The 22,132-nt window shown below is 41.0% G+C and overlaps 1 protein-coding gene and 1 pseudogene across 4 annotated transcripts in view; both read right to left on the bottom strand.

The window, feature by feature from the left end:
* Positions 1-22,132, bottom strand: part of Cdk14 (cyclin dependent kinase 14) — a 475,778-nt gene that overhangs the window by 15,545 nt on the left and 438,101 nt on the right. For all 4 annotated transcript variants that reach the window (XM_032907015.1, XM_032907014.1, XM_032907013.1 and 1 more), the window contains one exon: positions 21,103-21,151. In XM_032907015.1, coding sequence (XP_032762906.1) covers positions 21,103-21,151 — 49 coding nt within the window. The remainder of the gene's footprint in view (positions 1-21,102; positions 21,152-22,132) is intronic.
* LOC116904753 lies at positions 7,526-7,656 on the bottom strand (annotated as a pseudogene).

Raw genomic sequence — 22,132 nt, forward strand, 5'->3', positions numbered from 1 at the left:
TCTGGTGTGTCTGAAGACAGCAACAGTGTAGTCATATACATAAAATATATTTTAAAAAACAACCAAAATGAACATTCATTTTTAATCCGCCACCACCGGCACCAAAGTTCTGTGCTCAGGTCCTGGTTCTTTAAAGACTTCTTCAAAATAAACATCCCGGGAGGAATGTTATTTTTTCCTTCTTCTTTCTTTACTTTTCCAACTGATTGAGGTCAGTTTTTTGTTTTGTTGTTGTTATTGTTGTTTTGGTTTTTTTTTTTTAGTCCATCTTATACAGCAGAAATGAATGTTTTCGCTTTTGCCTTCTGTGCTTCTGAAAGAGTCTTTCCTCCAAAGCTTATGATAGGTCTGCTTATAGAATGACTAAGGATGACTAAGGTCCATTTTGTTCTCTAGAGTTGACTTGCAAATATGTGTAATATATCGCAATATATGATGTTACTTGTAACTATGTGTGGTAGTCTAATATAAGAAACTAATTTATAATTATCGATCTAATAGATACGTGTAATATATAAATCCTCACTGGGACCTTTGAATGCTTCTTCTCTTTAATTACGATTTTCATTGCTACAGAGATATTCTTTCCCTAATGCGAATACTGTCATTGTCATACATTCAATAACAGAAAGTCAGTCTAAAAACAGGAAGAATCTTTTCTTAACACGGACAAGAAAAATAATTCCCAAAGCTAGGTAAACTCAAATTCTGGGCATAAGTCCAGATGTGGCCCATACTTGGCACACGGTGGCCCTTGAAGCCTGCTCTACCTGGAGGAAGTGAAGAAGTGCTGAAGTTCCCTAGTAGGGTCTGCGTGAATCAAAACTTCCTAAAACACTTGAGCTAGCATTCCTAAAACTATGTTAAATTGCTGAACAGTGGGCTGGACAAAGGAAAATATTAACTTTACTCCAAAATCTATAATCTTGACTTTTTTCCCTGGAGGAAAAGGCAGGGCTCTTCAAATGCTTAAGTTCACTACAGAATCAAAAATTGGTGATCCTTGATAAGTGGCTATTAGCCCAAATGCTTGAATTACCCTAGATGCATAGAACACATGAAACTCAAGACGGATGATCAAAATGTGAATGCTTCACTCCTTCTTTAAAAGGGAGAACAAGAATACCCTTGGCAGGGAATAGAGAGGCAAAGATTAAAACAGAGACAGAAGGAACACCCATTCAGAGCCTGCCCCACATGTGGCCCATACATATACAGCCACCCAATTAGACAAGATGGTTGAAGCAAAGAAGTGCAGGCCGACAGGAGCCGGATGTAGATTGATCCTGAGAGACACAGCCAGAATACAGCAAATACAGAGGCGAATGCCAGCAGCAAACCACTGAACTGAGAATAGGACCCCCGTTGAAGGAATCAGAGAAAGAACTGGAAGAGCTTGAAGGGGTTCAAGACCCCATATGTACAACAATGCCAAGCCACTAGAGCTTCCAGGAACTAAGCCACTACCTAAAGACTATACACGGACTGACCCTGGACTCTGACCTCATAGGTAGCAATGAATAGCCTAGTAAGATCACCAGTGGAAGGGGATGCCCTTCGTCCTGCTAAGACTGGAACCCCCAGTGAACGTGTTTGTTGGGGGAAGGGCAGCAATGGGGGGAGGATGGGTAGGGGAACTCCCATAAAGAAGGGAGAGGGAGGGATTAGGGGGATGTTTGCCTGGAAACCGGGAAAGGGAATAACATTGAAATGTAAATAAGAAATACTCAAGTTAATAAAAAAATTAAATTAAAAAAAATTGGTGATCCTACGACATAATTATACTATTCTTTCCCAAGAACAAGCATAGAACTATTCTCACAGTTACATTTCAGAAAGCCACTGATATACTCGATGCTAAAATAAATATTCATGGTGAAAATTGTGAGCTTCATGTCATATTATTTTAAGTAAGTTCCCTTTTGTATTTACAGTTATATTTACTTGATTACCACAAAAGTTGATCACATTGCTCCACCCACTTATGATAGTTACCTATTAACTACTTTCTTGCATGGATTTTGGTAGGGAATCCATTTTAATTTCTTGCCCAATTCTCCAATGCAAGGGGAAGTGCCTTCATTGAGTTGTGAAGTTTTATCTAATATTATATATAATATATAAATATAATATATAGTGTGTATGTTATAGATAATACATATGCATAATATATACCACATACAGGTATATATATATATATATATATATAGTATAATATAAAGTACTTAAATACACTTAGTGTATAACTTTATATGTACAATGCCAAAATAATATGTCTTAAGTTATACTTTCATTTGTTAGAGCCTACCAAGCACTAATATTTTTTCATAAGACAACACAGGTCTGTCAGATAGTATACTTGTATCAAGTTATGTTTTAGAAGAGGGTCCAAGATTTAGGGCCAATTGCTGTGTGGTCCTATAATTTTTATTAAGTATTTTAACAATGTAGTTAACAGCAGAAGCACTAAAAGATGTTTTGAATCCTGTGACTGGAGAACATGAAAGAAAAACAAACATTTTTAAAATATATATATTTTATATAAGTGACCCTACAATCAGAAATCTAAAACTTGCAGAATACTTAAATGAAAATTCCAAACTTAGAAGTTAGCATAGAAGATGATCAAAACCAAAGGCCTATATGCCTTAGAACTGGCTTCCAAATTTCTAGTCCTTCATTACTAATTTTTTCCAAATAGTACATTATGATCATATTCTGTGCTGTCCCCAACATGTCTTAGATCCTGTCTACCTGGTGATGCCTGGTGGGGCTTTGTGTTCCCTCCTTCATTTCCTCCCTCTGGGATTTTGTGTGGTTTGGGCTTGTGTGGGTCTTGTGAGGCTGTCTCAGCCTCTGTGCACTTATTAGTATTAGAATACTGTCTTTTGGACAGTGCTTTTTCCTTAGAGTCATCTACCCACCACCTCTACATGGAGACATGAACAGGGGACCATTATAGCTACATGGCCCGACCCCAGGTGGAATTCTGCTGTCACCTCAAGGGTGGCAAGGGACTCACAACCCTTCCATCATTTGGAAACAGATGAGTGTGGGACTGACTACTGGGCTTCTCCTACTTCACAGAGTTACTAAGAGGACTGACATTTCCTTACCTTTAACTTGCTCCCACCTGTGGATTATAGATGTCTTATTATTTTACCTGGCTCATGAGTTCTTAAAGCAAATTAAATTGCCAGTGCATGTTAAATAATATGATGTGCTGGGTATTTATACAAGATTAGTCAGGTTTTTTTATGAATTCAAGTGGTGGATTAAAGCACTATTTCATCTGAAGTGGGTAATTCTTATTTTTTATGATAAGAGATAGAACTGAGAATTCAACCCTAAATCTTCATTTATGAAAAAAAAATCAATCCGTGTTGAACTTTAGAAATGGCTTCTCTTTCAGATAGAACAGCTATAAATATTTAGCGCAAATGACATGGTCAGCAGGAAGATGTTCACCGTAAGAGGCTTGTAGAAACAGTGTGACTTAGTAGAGCATCTGCTTGAGGTACAGAGTGCACAGCAATGGTTGCTACTTCTGAAGTTCTGGAAGTCACAAATCTCACCAGCAGAGGAAATTTCTGAAGGCAGAAACCGGCCTCACCAGAATGGAACAGCATGGCCTTACACTGTAAACAGGGCTCATAATAGCTCCTGAAAGGCACCATTTTGTGGGATATTATTTCACCCAAAGAGAAGGAAAAAAACTCTCTAATCCTGAACAAAACCTCTTCAAAGTGTACATTCTCAATAAACCTTTCACTGAGAACTGAAAATATAACTCAGCAATACAATAAACGCCCTAACAAATATATCAGATTTTTTACTTAATGCATTTTACAGCCTTAAACCAATCGGAGTGAAAGGAAATCACCAGCCACAGTCTGACGGCTGCAGGAGGCATGCTCTTCTGCCACCCTTGAAGTAGGCATGGTACATTTATATCAGCGTTGGTGAATCTTGGAGTATGGTAACAAGAGGGGAAACAGAGAGTAGTTAGCATCTGACTGAACTCTCCGTGTTTAATCCCTTGCAGACCCAACATGGCCCAAGTCAGTAAGAAACCTACAGAATTAAAAACCTTTAAGGAGAAGACACATTGGTATTTTATGGTGACACAGAAGACAGTGTCTCTACCCCTTAAACAATGTCGCCTTGTTTGATGAAGGTATTAAAAGGGTAGGAATGGAGAACATCACCAAAAACACGGGTGCCATTTAAAAGAAAAAACGTCAGGTTATAATTTATTTGCCGGGGAATGCAGATTTCAGGTTCATCATCTCATGACACTGCCTGTAGATTTTGAAAGTAGTTGACAGTCTTCTATAATAAGGAGGAACTACATTTATGTCTAAAAAGTATTTGTTTTAAGACTGTTTCCCACAAGGGCCTTATGCTTTAAGAAAGAGAGAGAGAGAGAAAAATCTACTTTGAAACATCGTGCTTCCTGAGAGGCTGAAGGCTCAGGTTACCTCTCTTTGAGAGCTATGCTCCCCGCTCTTCCAGAGACTCTGAGTTCCTGGTCCTAGAATCTACAATAGATGACTTAGAACCTCCTGTAACTCAAGCTCTGGGGAATCTGATGCCCTCTTCTTGCCTCTGCATGTGCTTGTGCATATGCATATGTGTATGTGTGTGCATGTGCATGCTGCAAACACACTAAGAAAATACAAAAATAAAAATAAATAAAATTAAATATTTTAAAAAATGATGCATTGGTCCCACAAGAATTCTACTATCCAGCTTTCTGAGAACAGTGTCCTCTAACTGTAGAGAGTGAACTTTGTACCTGTGTAACTGTCGGTTCTCACCACACTATCACAGAACATGCAACTGGGTACGGGATGGAACCCTTGTTGCATTCTATACCATAGGAAGGCAGATTATGGGGAATGTTTATGAAGCATTTCCCCTGTGCTAGAGACCTTTCACATTTATCTTATCCTACACCTTTGCAGTCCCACCATGGTCGCCATTACTTCACTTTGCAGATGAGGGGCTGAGGTTTACAGAGAAAGTCTGGTCACACCTCAGCATCAGGCACAGAGAGAGCGTACTGCAGCTCAAAGGCCGCTGCTTACTCTCTATACCATCCAAAGGAGTTTCTGACATTTTAGCATATAAATTGTCTATCATAATATAAAAGGTCTGGTCACTAAAACATTTAGAAAATGCTGAAGCTTATAAAAGAAAGCGAAGATCCCTTATCAATCTCAACCAAGGGATAATTTTTTTATTGGTTAGATATATTGACTTCTGTGAGGTGAGAACACAGATAATTTTAGTTCTTTGTGTTTTAAAATAACTATGTATTTTTCATGTTTCCACAATCTCAATTTTAACATCTTTTCTTAAACAACTGGAGGTTAGACTCAAGTCCACAGGTAGGTTTTATTCATCGCCTTCTACTTCCTATCTAGAAAAGAAAAAACTTCCAGCCACAAGTGTGCAGATATCCACAAATAGTGTCCCTTTGAGGACCTGTGCCCTTCTGACACTTGCCTGCTGTAAACTTCCCCCATTGCCACCCAATATTATTTAACAATGTCAGGAGTATTACCAACTCTCCAAAACTGAAACATAATTTGGCAGAAAGCTTTGTCCCTATGAGGCATCTCTGCAGGTCTGGTCCTGTGACATAGCAGCCAGATCCTCCAGAAACAGTGAGCAGAGGTAGAATTCCAGGGAGAAACAAACCTTTATAGCTTGAGGTTAGAATTAATATTCAGTCAAGTTCCACTGAACACTACTGGTCACCAAGACCAACCCTTGGTATGATGTGGGGAGACAGTGGCAGGTGAGAAAATCAGGAGGTCTGTGGGTTTGCTGGGAGCCACCATGAAAGCTGTGGAAGATCTGTGGCTGTTGTTAATCATGATCAAATATATTCTCTTTTTCTCTGTCTCTGTTTATTCCCGCCCTGTGTGTGTGAGTGTGTGTGTGTGAGTGTGTGTGTGTGTGTGTGTGTGTGTGTGTGTGTGTGTGTGTACATAGCTCCTAAAGTTGCCACGTGGACCATCTGTAAATGTCCAAATCAATAGTAGCAAAGTCACACTATCAATGAACCATTTCTAATATTTATTTCACAAACCATATTGTCTGCCTGAACAAACTACTATGGTAGTTTAAAAAGAGACTGCCCTTATGAATGACAAAAATAAAAATAATTTTTACAAGTTATAAACTAAATCCTTCAAAATCCTACCACCTATCTTCATCCTGTAAGTTACATTTTAGTCATAGCTCAAAAACATTATAATAATACTGTGAGTGTGCATAACATTTCTTATTTTGGTCATTTTTAGAACTTTAAGACAAATTGCCATTGTCTTTTTATACATAGTATTCTAACCATGCTGAGTAGTATTTGACTGGGCTCATAAGTCATGGCATGTTAAACCTTATGTTTCTATCCCCTTTAATCTTGGTTAGGTTAGTGTGGAGTCTTTAAAAGTACTTTTTGTGTAGTTATTTATTTACTTGGTATGAAGGGGTCAGCAAACAACTTTTAAGAGTCGGCTGTCTCCTTCCACTGTGTGGGTTCCAAGATGGACCTTGGCCACAGACACCTTTACCCAATGAACAATCCTAGCAGTTCAGGGCCATGTCTTTTATAAAATGTTGATCTACAAGACAGAGAATCTCAGGCCAGCACTCTTAGTTATTTCCTTAAGAGAAACATTACAGAGCAACATTACTAAACAAAAGCTTAGCAGACTTCCAGATGATTAACCGAAATCCCCAAGGCCAATCCCTGCCTGGTCTCTGTGTCCGCTGAGTGCAGTCCTCCTGTCATGTCCCTCCCCTTACTGTGGTCATCACCCTTTCCTCCAACCAATATACATCGAGGCTCTGTTACTGGTGCCTTCATAAGGCAGCCAACACATGGGCTTCCATTTAATTACACTGTCTGTGTGTTTGACCTCATATGTGAATTGCTCTCTGAAAGCACCTTATTTTATTACTGTTACCTTGATCAGGGGTTCTCAACATTCCTGCTAACCTTTACTACAGATCCTCATATTAGGGTGACTCCCACCAGCCATCAAAGTATTTCCCTTGCTATTTCATAACTGTAACTTTGCTACTGTTATGAATCGTAATGTAAGTATCTGATATGGGTGATACCTGATATGCGAGCCCCATGGGATTTCAACCCGCAGGTTGAGCACCACTGCTCTAGAAGGTCACATCTAGGAGGGCGGGATCCTTGCTGAACATTTTCAAGGCCACACAGACAGTGATAACTACACTGAACTAAACGTGCCATGATACAGTCACAGCCGCCAATATGCTTCCTTGTTGTTTTCTGTGTTATTTACTACTTCCCAGGGCCACACACACACACACACACACACAGTAGGGCCACATACAGTAACCAAATGGGTCTCCTTCTCTATCATCTCCCTAGGATTGGTGATTATTTTAGGAAGAACTATAATTCCAGCAATGGAGCTAATTAAAAAAAATGTAGTTCAATGGAAAGCATGGAAAATGAAGAAATTTCCTTCTCCTCACTGGAGGAAAATAGTACTCAGTTCCCGACTACCACAAGTTTTGCAGTTGGTATTTCAGAATGTGGAGAACGTTCAAGGTGCAATGGATAAGCCTCACCCTGGGAAACTACCTCCCTGGCCAAGTAAGTATTAAAAATAAAAAGTATGATTTCTTTAAAAAAAAAGCCACTCCATTAAAATCTTAAATTCCGGCCACTGAGAATACACTGTCTTATATTCTAAACCCACAGTAAGGTCTTATGTGTCTTAGCCCTGCCACATCAAACAGGGTAAATGAGAAAATTCATTAGACATATGTTCTTGAGGCTATAAAATAATTGAAGGCAAAAATAAAATTCATAAAAGGAGCTTGGGATATGTCTATGAGGAAAACATTTGAAAGTTGTTTTCAGAATGAAGTGAGCTGCTGCAGACAAGGCATGCCTTGTGCTGCAAGGTACGGCTACACGGGGCACTGCCACCCCATCACCAAGGCAGTGTTGGTCTCAGTGCTATAGGATGGCACTTCTCCACCTCCACTGTATTTACAAATGTAGAAACTCAATTGGCTCTTCTAACAGTGTAAGAAGGGTACTTCGGAGCCGTAGTACTTCTGTTAAACCACAGTAGTTCCCCAGAAACAGTTTGGTAAGAGCCAACTCACTGACTCTTATAACATAAAATGTAGATGAAAAAAAAAGTCACAAAGCAACTCCCAGACGTCAGTAAAGATCCAGAGGACTAGAAAGGTAGCTCAGCAGATAAAGTTGCCTGCCACCAAGGCTGGTGACCTGAGCTCCATCCCCATGACTCAGATATACCAAGAAAATGAGTTCCCACCAGTTATTTTCTGACTTCTGCATGCATGCCCTAGTATGTGCATGAGCAAACACACACACACACACACACACACACACACACACACACACACACATGCAATACAAATTAAAAACAACAAAATTAGGAGGACTAAGATCAGGAATAGATGTATATAAGACACATTTGTCATTAGCAGACACAAGATCACAGAATTGAGAGAGAAAAGTGATGGGACACGGCGAAATTGGCGGCAGGGAACAGATTTCGTCAGAACACATTATGTACACACATGAAATTCTCAAACAATAAAAAAAGAGAGTTAAATATTCTGTGTAGAAATGCCTGAAAAAAAACCACTCTTAGAACAATAAAAATCCTACCAGGGGAGAGTAGGCATGAACAGGAGACTGCATAATTAAAGGCATCCATTTTGGCAACATACCTATTCTAACCTTACCCTACGAAGAAGCATGGCGAATTGGTACCTGTGTCTTGCTAGTTTCCAATCTTTGTCTATTAAGTTTTTTTCCCCTTATGAACCTTCATCTGACTACATTATTAATATCAAGTTGCCTAAACTGCTGACCACACAGAAGTGGCTGCTGCATCACAGAGACTTATACAGGACGATTTTTCTGCAGACAACTTTGACGTTTATGAACAGAAAACCTACCAATCTTTAAACTGCAGGTATCTGGCTTTGCATGGGGAAGGTTGTCTGAAAGGCCAGTACTACAAAAGTACACATGGCCCCCTTACCTTACTCAGTCGGCCACGTCTTATGTAAGGGGATGTTTGGGTTTTACTAAACAAGATTCTCACTACCAGCCAAATCTTGCACACCTCCCGTGTAGAGGAGGCTGTAAAACTGAGGGCACCAGGCCTACAAAAATGGTTACATGGGGAGCAAAGAAGAAGCTGAGGCAGTGTTTGAAGGCAGGCCCAACCTTTCAGGCATATCTTTCACAGGAGGCAGGAGAAGGTGGCATGCCATAGGCCATAGCTTTAAAGGTCTATCTGTGTCTTCAAGCCAATAGTATCAGCACAATGCAGACAACTAAAGATGTGTGCTTTCAGCTTTTCAGTAAAGGTATGGCAGTGTTTTAAAATGGGAGAGAAGAAAATGTTGTGAGATTACCCAGGAACTCACAAGAAAATTTCCAGCAGATATTGAGATTATGTCAGAATCATATACAAACAGGACTTATGTATAGTCACTGTATCGTTAGTTACGTATAGACAGCTGTTTCGCATGTAAACACACAACAAAGTTATGAAATCATGTGTGCCAAGCTTCTATGCACATTTTGCCACCCTCTCTAAGTTATGTGTTTATCTTTGGAAATCTCGACACATCTACGTGATGAAGCTTAGATGGCAAATTGGCTGGCAACCACAGAGTCAGTGTGGCCAGAGTACATGCTCTGAAACTCCATTCCAGATACTCAAGAGAAAGACATCCGATAGACAACAAAATTGAAGAATTTGAAATATGAAAATCTCTCAGATGTTCCGAGAGAAACTAAATCCTGGGACAGAGTCAGGATTTGGATTTAAGTCTGCAGCTACACACGAGACGTTAGTAAGTGTGAAAATAAAAACCTGGACAGTCCTTTCGTAACTGAAAAACTTAATCCACCACCTTAATATATCCTGCTAAAGTCTTGCTATGAGCTATTCGGACGTTATGTTGTGGCCAACTATGTAGCCAATGTAGTAGTCACTAGCTACACATAAATATCAAAATTTACAATCATCAAATCTCACAGAATTCTCAGATCAAAGGCAGCAGCCACATTTTAAATTATCCAGTGGCAATGGCTAGGTATGACAGTGGAGATACACAGGATCTTTACCCACTGTGCATCGGACCACAGATCCACACTAGTTCTTTCAATACTTCTAGAAATTTTTAACTATCCTCAAAGGAACTGGGTGGTTTCAGCACTGTCACACACTGGTTCTTTAAATAAACAGTGGACTCTGGGTTAAGAAAACAAAGAATGTGTTTTGTAGCAGAAAATATAGCCCTAGGTCATGGACTCACCCTAGAGATGTGGAGACAAAGGAAGAGGCTCTGCTTAAGGCTAAAGTCCACAATGCAGAGAACCCTTTCTCATTTGCTTAAGAGTCAGAAGGTTTCTTTTGGTGGTTACAACCTCAAAGAAAGGAAGGTGGGAGTCTTAGCATAGAAAAACCAATGCTGTGTGACTAGACACAAAATCCCAGCTGTAAACTTTAGTCAGAGTGAAAAACAACAAACGAGAGACAATCCTATTTGTACCCGTGCTATTTGTAAACAAAATGATGTGCTTGATCCTACTTGGAGGCAGAACATTAAGACCTGGTGTGATCCTTAATTAAGTAGCCTCCATAGTAGCTAAGCCCATTCCTAAAACCATTATCCACTGACACCTAATTTATTGACAAGGGCAAACAAATATATATCTAAGTTCTATACTGGAGAAATTCTAACCATTTTGCTAGAGGGGGAAAAATAGCTATTTACCTCATGTTTTACAGAGTTAACCAGCTGCCCTGGAGTGTCTGGTTGTTTGTTTCATCAGGGCATGCTGCCCTCTGCAGGCCATGGGAACATGCACATGTGTAAGGTTCATGGAGGTGAACCTTCTAAAAGTAAGACAGGGAAAAGGAGGAGAGGGAGGGGGCGTGTATAGGGTTGTATCTGTATATTGTCAAGCTTTTAGGAACAAGATGAGAAGCAACCAACATATATTGTACAGCTTAAAAACCCTGCACCTTCAGCTGCTATGTATATAAGAGGACATAGCAGCCCTATAGTCCCATGTCATTTTTCTTAAGAAACTTGTAAGCATGCTAACATCCTTCTGCCTCTTTTTTAAATATGCAGGACAGGGTGCAGAAGAAAGAGGAGGAAGGGTAGTTCATGTGGATTTACAGCTGTTACTAACATCTCCAAAGTGATCTAAGACTTAGTAAGTGGGAACTCAACTCTAAATGGGTACATAAAACAAATGAGTCTAAAGCCACATATGCATAACCTTACCATTAAGCGTCTCAGCTTTTAAGCCCACATGTAATAAAGTGGTTACAATTTGGCCTGAGAAAGGAGATCAGGCCCTTCTCTTTGAATTTACTCTTCTCCAACAGCTATGATATATATGCTTCTCTCTGTCTCTGTCTCTCTCTCTTTTTCTTGCTTTCTCTCTCTCACTCTCTTTCTGTCTCTCCCCTCTCTCCATTATCTTTCTCTCACCTTCTCTCTCCTCTGCCTCTTTCTCACTCTCTCCTCTCTCTCCTCTCTGCCTCTCTCCATCATCTCTCTTTCTCTTACCCTCTCTCCTCTCTGCTTCTCTCTCTTCTCTGCCCCAATCTCTCCTTTCTCTGTATCTCTCGTCTCTCTCTGCCCCCCCAATTATCTCCCACTCTGTCCTCTTTTTCTCTCTCCCCATCTCCTCTCTCCCCCCTCTCTCTCCCTCTCCCTCTCTTCCCATCTCCTCTCTCCCCATCTCTCCATGCCCCACAGCTGGTGTAGTTATTAGTTTAGCCACTAAAGGGTTTATCTGGACAAACATCACAAAGATGATGGCTGATTTAATTGAATTTATGATCAAATGTTTTTCACTTCAGGAAGAGTGGGAAATCACTTATGGGGAGATTTGAATAATTTAAGGGAAGTTCTCTGTTTGGCACGATGTTTGTATATCAAGTCTTGGGGGATTAAATGCAGCTGAGGACTAGCAAAGATTTCATGTACAGATACACAAAGATAGTCAGTAAGACAATGCAATGAGGAGGGGGCTGGGCATCAGTCTCTTTCTCTTCCCACTGTGCCCATTTTCACGTACATTCTGTTTGCAGAATAAGTAATATCACACACACACACACACACATACACACACAGAAAGACAGAGACAGAGAGACAGACAGAGACAGAGACAAAGGCACACAGAGAGAGATGCACAAAGAGACAGACAGACAGACACAGAGAGAGAGAGGGGGGCACAAAGAGACAGACAGAGACAGGCAGGAAGACAGCAAGAGGGTGGAGACAAAGAGAGACAGAGATTTTTCTTACATCCTCTATTGTCAGATGCTGAAAATTATATAGATGCTCTTAGGCAAAAACAAAAAAAAATGGACTAGAAAGTAATTTATGTATATAAGACATTTTATACATTGTTGTTGGTAAAGACTCAGAATCTACTAATAAAATCATTAGCCTGATAAATAAAAGAAACCAATTTCGGGATTAGTGCCTAAGGGTGTGGACTTGGCCCAGTGTCTGAAGAGAAAGCCTTAGCCAACAGTGGGGACAGAGACAGCAAAGCCGTGCTCCCAGGCATGACTCTCTGTGCTGCAAGAGATAAGTCAACTGCCCTCTGCATTCTCAACATCTGAAACAAAGACAATTACTTTCTATTTTATGGACAGATCAAGTGTGGACACCCAGGACCTTGAAGTCACCCATTCTTTTTGTGCATTCAGAACACCATAGGGGAAAAAATCTACTAGACATTTGATCCTGGTAGCAGTGATTTGTCTGTGAGTTTCTTTCAGTCTAATTGGGAAAACTGTCTGGAAGATGTGCTTCAGGATTTAGGATAAATCACAGTTTTTCATTAATTATGTACAATGCTATTTGTTAACATATCACTCTTAGGAAGGAACTGATGGGGGAGACTGGAATCCTGCTTCTGCACAAGGATTTACAAGGAAAACAAAATGGTGCTCAAGCAGCACACTGTGCTCCCCTGGGAAGGCTAAAGGCGTTTGAGCTGCCTGGGGACCTGTAGGGAAGCAGCAACCAAGTCCAGAAAAAAAAATGTTTACTGGGAAAGGCAAGGAGCACCGAGAAGCACAATGGGAAGTGACCAGGATATGTGGGGGCTAGGGGTGTTAAGGCACTGGGTACTTTGCAGTCCAGTCTTTAACAGCAGAGCTCAGGGAGATTCGTGAGCTTCCTTCTGAAGGTCACGAGGCTCCCAGAGGATCTAAGGCCAGAGCTGGGCTGGAGGCCATCAATGATGTTCCTGGCTCCAGGCAGTTTCTTGTCATTCATGCCCCAAAAAACGTGCATCCTTCTGTCTTCTTCTCTGCTCACTCTTGGTTCCTATTAATGACAGTTGTTGACTACATCTTCTCAGGTGTGTGGAACCACCAGGCACACATGGCGGACACCCACATCAACATGGACAGCTTCCGTAACTGAACTCTCATTGTAAGTGGGAGACGAGCCCTGAGAAACTCCATTGGAGAGGCCCCCTAATGAGGAGGTCATCTCGTTTTACCACAGCCCATTAGGGTGGTGTAGGAGCCAGTGATGGCAAAGGATAGCACTGCTGTTTAAAATCATCAGTCTCCAGATTCTTCATCATTTTGAGGCAGAAAATTCACTAAATTCATAAACATTTCCTCATCAACAAAAGAAGTATGCAAAGTGGTAAGGAAAGGGATCAAATTATAGGAGCTTTAAACAATGTAGTTTAAAAACATCTGCGTTTCTGCTTATGCTTGACATTAAAAAGTGGTAATTTTCAGCACTCTGAAGCTTAAATATGAATACATGTGTTCAGATGGTGGAGCGAGAGGGCCCTGTACTCGATTTCGGAGGTTCATTTGGAAAATAGAGCCGTCTCCTATAGCCTCTCCTATGTGGCGAGCAGGAAGCTGGTTTCTGCCATGTTTTCTGAGCAGAGCGAGGGGAGATCAAGGGGATCAGAACAACAGCAGAGAGGTGAATCCTTCAGGGAGTTCAAAAAGGGTAGAGAACTGTGCGTCTAACCCCTACCAGTTCCCAACAGAAGAGAGAGAGAGGCAGAGAACACAGGAAGGAGAAAGGAAGAGGCACTGGCAATAGGCGAGCCTCTTAGGAGGGAGCAGCGTGGTGTCTGCAGTAGGAAGAGGTGGGGGAGGGACGTCTTCTTGATTCTCTTTGATACTCTTCCCCTGCAGATCTACTGCACTCTAGAGCTACTGCCTTCTCAGAGTGTTTATAAGTATATACATTATATATGTATACATATATGTACTTGATATACGTATATATAATATATACTTGATATATACTATATATGTATGTATACAGTACATACATAATATATATGTGGTACACACACACACACGCACACACACATACACACACTTGTGCGCGTGCGCGCACACCACGCATATATACACCAAGGAAGATCTCCAGATATCTAGGTGTAAAATGCAATGTCTTTCAGACATCATTGGATAAGCCTGGTCCAAGTTTGATGAGTGAATACTTCACATATAGATTCACGACTTTGTTGGTGAATATGGTAGCCATGAACTACATGTGACTCTTTACATATCGATCAAGTGAATTCAAATTAAGTTGAAGTTGAGCTCTCAAGGAAGCAGACAGTCTAATGGTTTCAACCGTGGGTACTGCTGATGTCTGTATTAGACATGTCAAGTCAAACTTGCAGTTATTACCAGGCTTCCTGAGCATAATCTCTTTTAAAACTCTGTGCTAAGAACAGACAGCGATTCCTTCCTCATGCATAATTTTGAACGTATCTGCTCTGAAGCAGGCAAAGTGGATTATGTCTGAGCTAGCTAGGGCTGGGCTTGCTGTCTCACCCATGGCTCATGACAGCATAGGGAATCCTTTACCTCCATGGAAACAGGATGGCTTCCTAGGATACCCTGTTACTTACTAATTGACTCAAGACTGTCAGGATGCTACTTTCCACTGTGGGTAGACTTTGCCACTGACCAAGGCTATGGCCCTTACAGCAGAGAGAGAAAGCTGGTCTATGTGTGATTTTTGCCTTCTGTAATTCAGTGCAGAGGAATGTGTTGGAGACATTCAGATCTCTGCCTCCCAGAAGTGTGAGATAACATTTTTAGACAACATGCTTGGTCCATTGGTACAGTGGTCAGAGAATACAGTGCCCACTTCATGCTGGCAGAAGCAGAACCGCCCTGCTGGAATCTGTTCAGGACACAGTTCAAAAGAGGCCTCTCCTGGCAGCCTACCTGCCCCTGGGAGCTCCGGGCTGCTTCAGAAACTGCTGCTGGGTTTTCCTCCTTAATGAGCTGCCCAGCAGAAGGATGGCATTAACCACACCAGAAGCCTGTGTACTTTTGGATGAAGAGGCCAAAATGTAATCCAAAGGATGAAAAACAATGACTGTTGCCAACTCCCAAGCCTGGCGCGCACTGCCAATTAGCAAGAGAGAAGGTGGCTATTTCCTGTCCATCAGAAGAACAAAACCTGTCACCTGACATTCAGCCAACAGCACGGGGCTTGCCCTCAGCCACCACCAGGAACTGTTAATGACAATGGATTTTTGCTACCCTAAGAAAAGGGACAAGAAATCTGGCTATGACACAGAATAAAATATTGGTTGAGTCCCTCAGGGCAGTGAGAGCTGTGGAGTAGGTAAGGAGTCTGACTTGCAGGAAGTGAGTGGGCGACTGGCAGAGCTGTCCCAGGCACTTAGTTGTAAATGCAACATTCCTCTCACAACAGGACACTCCCCAATAATGCTACGAAGAAGGCATGGGCCGGAGGGCTGTGTTCAGAAACCCAGAGACATATTCTTTTTCCATGGAGGATTAAAATCAGGTTTCCGCTCACTCCTGCGCTTCCTGCTGAATGAAAGCCCAGACAGAGGATGTCAGAGTTGGAAGATTCTGCTAAGAACAAATGGAACCTGGTTATTTCTAAGTATATGACAATTTGACTCCTTTCACAAGACTCACAGGGGAATATTTCCCAAGCCGTAGATTTTCAATTGCATTGATCAGTCACCTCTCACCCTGTCTTCACATTGCTATTTCCGATTGATCAGTAATCGGAAAACCCTTCAGCTATTCCTTCGTCACGGAACGTGCCCCAGCTGTGCTTTCATACTCCCTAATTCCACCTGGTTCTGGAAGTTCTAGGCCACCTTTTGGGACCCACACAGCACCTCTTATTTTTGACCCTCTCGCCTTTCTGCTCAGGACTCCCTGCCCGCAAACTCCTAGGTGCCAAGGGGTTTACTGTATCTGCCTAACGCACACCCACACAATGCTTTGAGGAACCAAACTAACGATTCATTATTATGAAAACAAATGTCCCCAGGAACTGTTCTAGCTAGTGTTTGAGCAAGAAGGGGAGCTCTTGGGCCTTGAAACTATACCATTTATGTATGTCCAAGACCAAACGTGAGAGCTGTTTGCTCACACATTGAAAGTGACAATTTCAAGGGAGTGGAGTGTGGCGAGGACCCACACTCCACATGTCCTTCTATTGCTGCATTCAAATATGCAGAAATGGGCACTTTGTAAACACAGTCATCCTCAAATTATGAGAGGATGTGATTCCAAAATGTGGGCTTTAGACCTGATCATCCCACACCCTCCGAAAGCCAATCAATGATGCAGAGAATAATTTTCTTGAAAAATATTATGAAGGGAACTCTCCGGGCACCAAATAAATTAAAATCGCTACTTTGAAGTAAATAGAATTATGGCAAAAGTCATCAACAGTGAACAAAATGCACAAGTGGAGGACTTTGAGAGCTGGCTGACTCAACTGCTCCCCCTAGTGTATAGACTGTGTTCTTACCTTCTTCACACTGCTATGCTGGCCAAGAAATGTCTAATTCTAACCTACTTAGTTCACAGCATATTGCTTTGTTAGGTAATTCTAAATCAACTTCGAACGTGGCAGAGTGGGGAAGATGATCTTTATGTTTCATGAGAAGGTGCAGATTTAAATCTTAATGATCCATGTCAGATCCCCTAATGGCAAGAAAAACAGTAGAGTGCCTCTAACATAAATATACAAAGGGAAAGACTGTTCTTCCAAACATTACTTCCTACATCATGCTTTAATGCAGTTATAGTACAACTATCTAGCAGGTCATCTTTAAAATGCGTTCTGGAGGTTAAACATCAAATTGGATAAAATATTCAAGGAAAGCTCAAAACCACAAAATTGGGCTATTTCTAAAATTTCCAAATCAGGGCTTATGGCTCCATTAGGATGTAGAAACACAGCAGGGAAATGTTTCCTTTTCTTTTTTTTCATGCTCGAAGGTAGCCTCACCATGGCCTTGGTATTCACTGTGCATTTACAAATACCAACTATACACATTCTTAGGGAAAAACCCGGTTATGCTTAATGAGGACACGGATCGCTTGCGGGACCAGCACTTAGGAGAATGGCTGGGAGAGCCTGGCCTGACCCCATTCAATGTGCGTAGGCCTTGACTGCCCAGCCATTAGCTGTATTTTCCAGATGTGTCTTCTTTGACTTAGTGGTTTATCCTTAGTTCTCATTTCAAAACTTTCAAACCTCCCAACGTGCTCAGCTGTTAAGAAGTTCCAAAGCAAGCAAATGTGTTCTTGGAATCTCAGCCTTCGCTTTGCTGGAGAATGTATACTAAGGATTCTTCTCCAGCCAGAATCATAAAAGATCTTTTAAGTGGCTCAAATTCTTGGTGGATTGCACATACGTGCTAATGTCAGACAACTAAAAATAGGGAGATTTACAAGAGAAATAGCATGAGTCTTCATAACTCCAGAGAAATAAAATGGCCTATTTGGAGGCAGTTAAAACATAGGACATATGTTTATGAAATTCAGATTTATTTCCATTCAGCCCCCAATCCCCTTTATGCGGGAAAAGCTTCCTAGATCACGCACTGTTAGTGTGAGGGAACAAGGGGGCTTACTTTAATGATGATCATTATTCTTAAACCGATATTATTTTTCTTTATATCAGGCTTTTCAGTTTGGATATTTATTCCATCTCTTTCTATCTTCTTCTATCACTACTCTGTTATTATAGAATGTTATATATATGATATATATATATGATATATATATATATATCATGTTATATAACATGATATATATATATATATATATCAGAAGGTAAAATCATGCTCGTGCTTACTGATATAATTAAGATCAGCTGAGTTTCCCACTGCCGTGAGCTAGAGCAGATGCAGTTCCCAAGTAGACTGGATGATTGATAACCACTTAGATTGAAGGTTCTCTAGCTCGAGAACCCCCCATACTCTTTGACAGACTAACACCCCCAGTAGCTTCCACAGCTTGGATAATGCTGCTTTTAAAGGGATTATTACTTAATTTTGAACTTTAACTTTTAAAATATTATTACTTAATTTTGTACCTCCATTAACGGCAACCTATTTTGGGGGTTAGCTCATCATCACATATATGCCAAATAAACTGAATTGTAGGAAACTATTTTGAATCTATTACTACAATGTAAGAGAATTCAGCAACTGCTTCAGTTTATTAACTTCTACAAGTTAAAAAAAAACTACAAGGTATAAATGGTCATTATTCGCAAAATGCACTGTACAAAGTGATGGGATTTCAGAGTTTTATTAAAATGCATCATTACTTTACCCTATACACCTCCATTATCCTTTACTGTCTTACCCAGACAGTACAGTCCTCTCTTCTTCCTCAAGAGTCCCACTGTGCCACTTCCATGGCATTCACACGCTCACGTGCGTGTATAAAATCTAGATTCTGTACATAACAGAAAACACACCATGTTGGTATTTCTGATTTTAGCATATTTTGTTTAGTTTGATGGTTTCCGGTCCACCCATCTTCCTGTCTTCCTGCAACAGGACTAAGACAGAATGCAGCCTGCAGAGGGTGTGCCTGCGGGAATGGACACTTTACCTGGTGAAAACAACGAACGTAAGATCCAGCTATATTGCCCCCAGGAAGACATCAGTAGCATCTATGTCAGCTCACTACAGAGACGCTCACTCAGCTGAGATTAGCATAGCATGGTCATAATAGCTAATTTAAAGTGACCTTGGTGTCCATCAACATGTGGAGAGAAAGAAAAGGTCGGTATGCAAATAGAATGGAGCTTTAATTAGCCGTGAAAAACGAAAAGGATAAATGAGGAAAATATCATGAAATTCATCACCTTTCACAGTGAACGAATCCTAATAATTAAAACAAACTGCATGTATTATTTTTGAAAGCTTTGTAGTAGAGAAAAATGATCACAACAGTCATTCTTCTAAAGACATAATTAATTAAAAAAATGGTTAAATCCTTCAAATTACTGCAGAACATAACAGAGTCATCCTAAGAGTTTCTCCCTATCAGCTGCCCACCATCTCGGGGACAGCATTGATCAAAAGCATTCTTATACAAAATGTTGCTTAGTTTTTATTGTCAAAGTCCAAAACTAAAATGTAGCAATGATACACAATAAGATTGTTACAACCACATTCTCTGCAGAGAACACGCTACAGTGAATGAGACTTCACTCAGTGGAAAGAGCTGCACCTGAGTGGCCTTCAGTGTAGTGCTTGAAATGTGATGTCAAAGCTAAAGGGGCAGGTCAACCTGTTTTCCAGCGTCTAGTGCTTGGCTCACAATTTAAACTGCAGCCAGTTTATTGGTCTACAAGAGGCTCCTGGCTGACTTGCAAAGCCCAGATTTTCTTATTCTGTCAAGTTTCGAGCCAGTAAATATATTTTATATGCTTGTTGTTACCTTGTCTGTGGGCATGTGTGGACCCTTACATGCATGTGGGGGGCGGGTGTCAGAGGACAACTTTGTGGAGTCAATTCTCTCTCCTATCTTTATATGGGTTCTGGGGATTAAATTAAGGTTGTCAGGACAACCTTTTAAACCATCGTACAAAACCTTTAGACAATAAATAAAGCTATTTTTTATAAAATCAGATGAGAGGAGATATGGAGACAACGTTTGGAGCAGAGACTGAAGAAGGAATGGCCATTCAGATCCTGCCTCACCTGGGGATCCAGCCCACATACATACAGCCACCAAACCCAGACAATTCTGCTGATGCCAAGAAGTACACACTGACAGGAGCCTGATAAAGCAGTCTCCTGAAAGGCTCTGCCAGAACGTGACAAATACAGAGGCGGATGCTCGCAGCCAACCATTGAACTGAGAATGGGGTCCTGATTGGAAGAATTACAGAAAGGATTGGAGCTGAAGGGGCTTGCAACCCCATAAGAAGAACAACAATACCAACCAACCAGAGCTCCCAGGTACTAAAACACCATCCAAGAGTACACATGGACAGACCCATGGCTCCAGCTGCATATGTAGCCTTGTTGGGTACCAATGAGAGAAGTCCTTGGTTCTGCCAAGGCTGGAACCCCCAGTGCAGGGGAATGTCAGGGCAAGGAGGTGGGAAGGGTGGTTGGGGAGGGGGAACACCTTCATAGAAGAAGCGGGAGGGGAATAGGATAGGGGGGTATATGGCCGGGAAACTGGGAAAGGAGATAACATTTGAAATGAAAATAAAAGAAAATACCCGATAAGATCAGATGAAATGAAAGAGATGGGGGGTGGTATTTATACTTCTAGTGATAAATGTGCTTTGCTCCCCAGTAATGTTTAAGGGGGAACATCCATTTTTATCACTCAGCAATAGTAGTCAATGCCTTTTGTTAGAAAGTCAGTTACTATGGTGTATTCTGTAAGTGTTAGTTTGCCAATTCTAAAATATTTCATAGAATTTGGTTACAAGATGGGCCACAGTAGATTCCAGAATTTACAGTTCTCATACAGTGTGCTACACTGCTCTAAGAACCAGAACCCATGCTGGCTGTTGGCCCTGTCTAAACGGGTAGATGGTATGCAGTAAGGGCTTGATGCATGGATGAGTAGTGGCATCAGTGAATGAAATCATGTTGTGACAAACTCACTTGGCAAGTTGGAGTAGGGGGGGAGAGAGGGGTTGGAGAGAGAGAGAGAGAGAGAGAGAGAGAGCAGTATCTGTGTAAAGACTTACTTATTCCATGCTTGTCTAAGGCTTTTAGAGCTGTACACGGTAAAACGTTCTGAAATAAAAAGAAGAAAAACGATAAGCAATCTAAGCATCAAATATATACTTGACAAGCCTGTGGAGAGAATAACTTGTTTTTAAAGACAGTCTCATTATGCAGCCCTGGGGCTCTTCCCAAGCTTGTAGCAATCCTCCTCATGCTTCCCAGGTGTGGGGTTACAGCCAGGCACCACACTCAGGAAAGTTCAGCTTTTTCACTCTTTGACTTGACTGTAGTTAGATATAGGCATAGAAGGACCATACTCTTTAGAGTAAGCAGTTAATAAATAGTGAAGGAGCAAGAACATAACACTGAAAACGGGAAATTCTGATGTCCGGCTGAGGGTAATTTCTTTCACAGTCTAGTTTGTTTACTATGTAGTAAATGAATAAAAAATAAACACAAATATATTCTTAGAACCCTATGTATCTGCAGAGAAATATCAGGAGCTGGTCAAGGGAAACTTGCCTTCTGTTATACTACAGTATCTTTGACCAAGTGTAAAAATGTGTCTCCTATCTCATGATACATTGTACTAACACATGCTCAAAGCCAAGTTACACATGATGCTTCAGTGGGTCCACTGGAGCACCTGTCTCCTTATAGGGACCTTCACTTGTTAGACACATTGTATAAGGTTGGTTGGTGTGTGGGGATCCTGACTTCTATTTTCACAGAAGCCAAAGAGCTACTTTTCATTTTCCACTCAATGAAGAAGACCACCTTCTCTCATCCATGCCTTTCAGTAAGGAACTCCTTCATGGCAGCCCTGCATGAACTCCTGCCCTGACTCTTCTCACCGATGGACTATTACCTGGAAATAGAAAATGAAATAAACCCTTTCCTTCCTAGTTACTTTTGGTTGTGATATTTGAATACAAACAGTAGAAACTGTAATTGGGACAGAAATATTCCAGGTATTGGGATCATAGGAGGTGACGACTCTCTGGGTATTATGGCCCTGAAGACCTTCCAGTAGGACAGGATGTGGTTCTG

This window comes from Rattus rattus, chromosome 6 (assembly GCF_011064425.1).
Source record: "Rattus rattus isolate New Zealand chromosome 6, Rrattus_CSIRO_v1, whole genome shotgun sequence".
Classification (NCBI taxonomy): domain Eukaryota; kingdom Metazoa; phylum Chordata; class Mammalia; order Rodentia; family Muridae; genus Rattus; species Rattus rattus.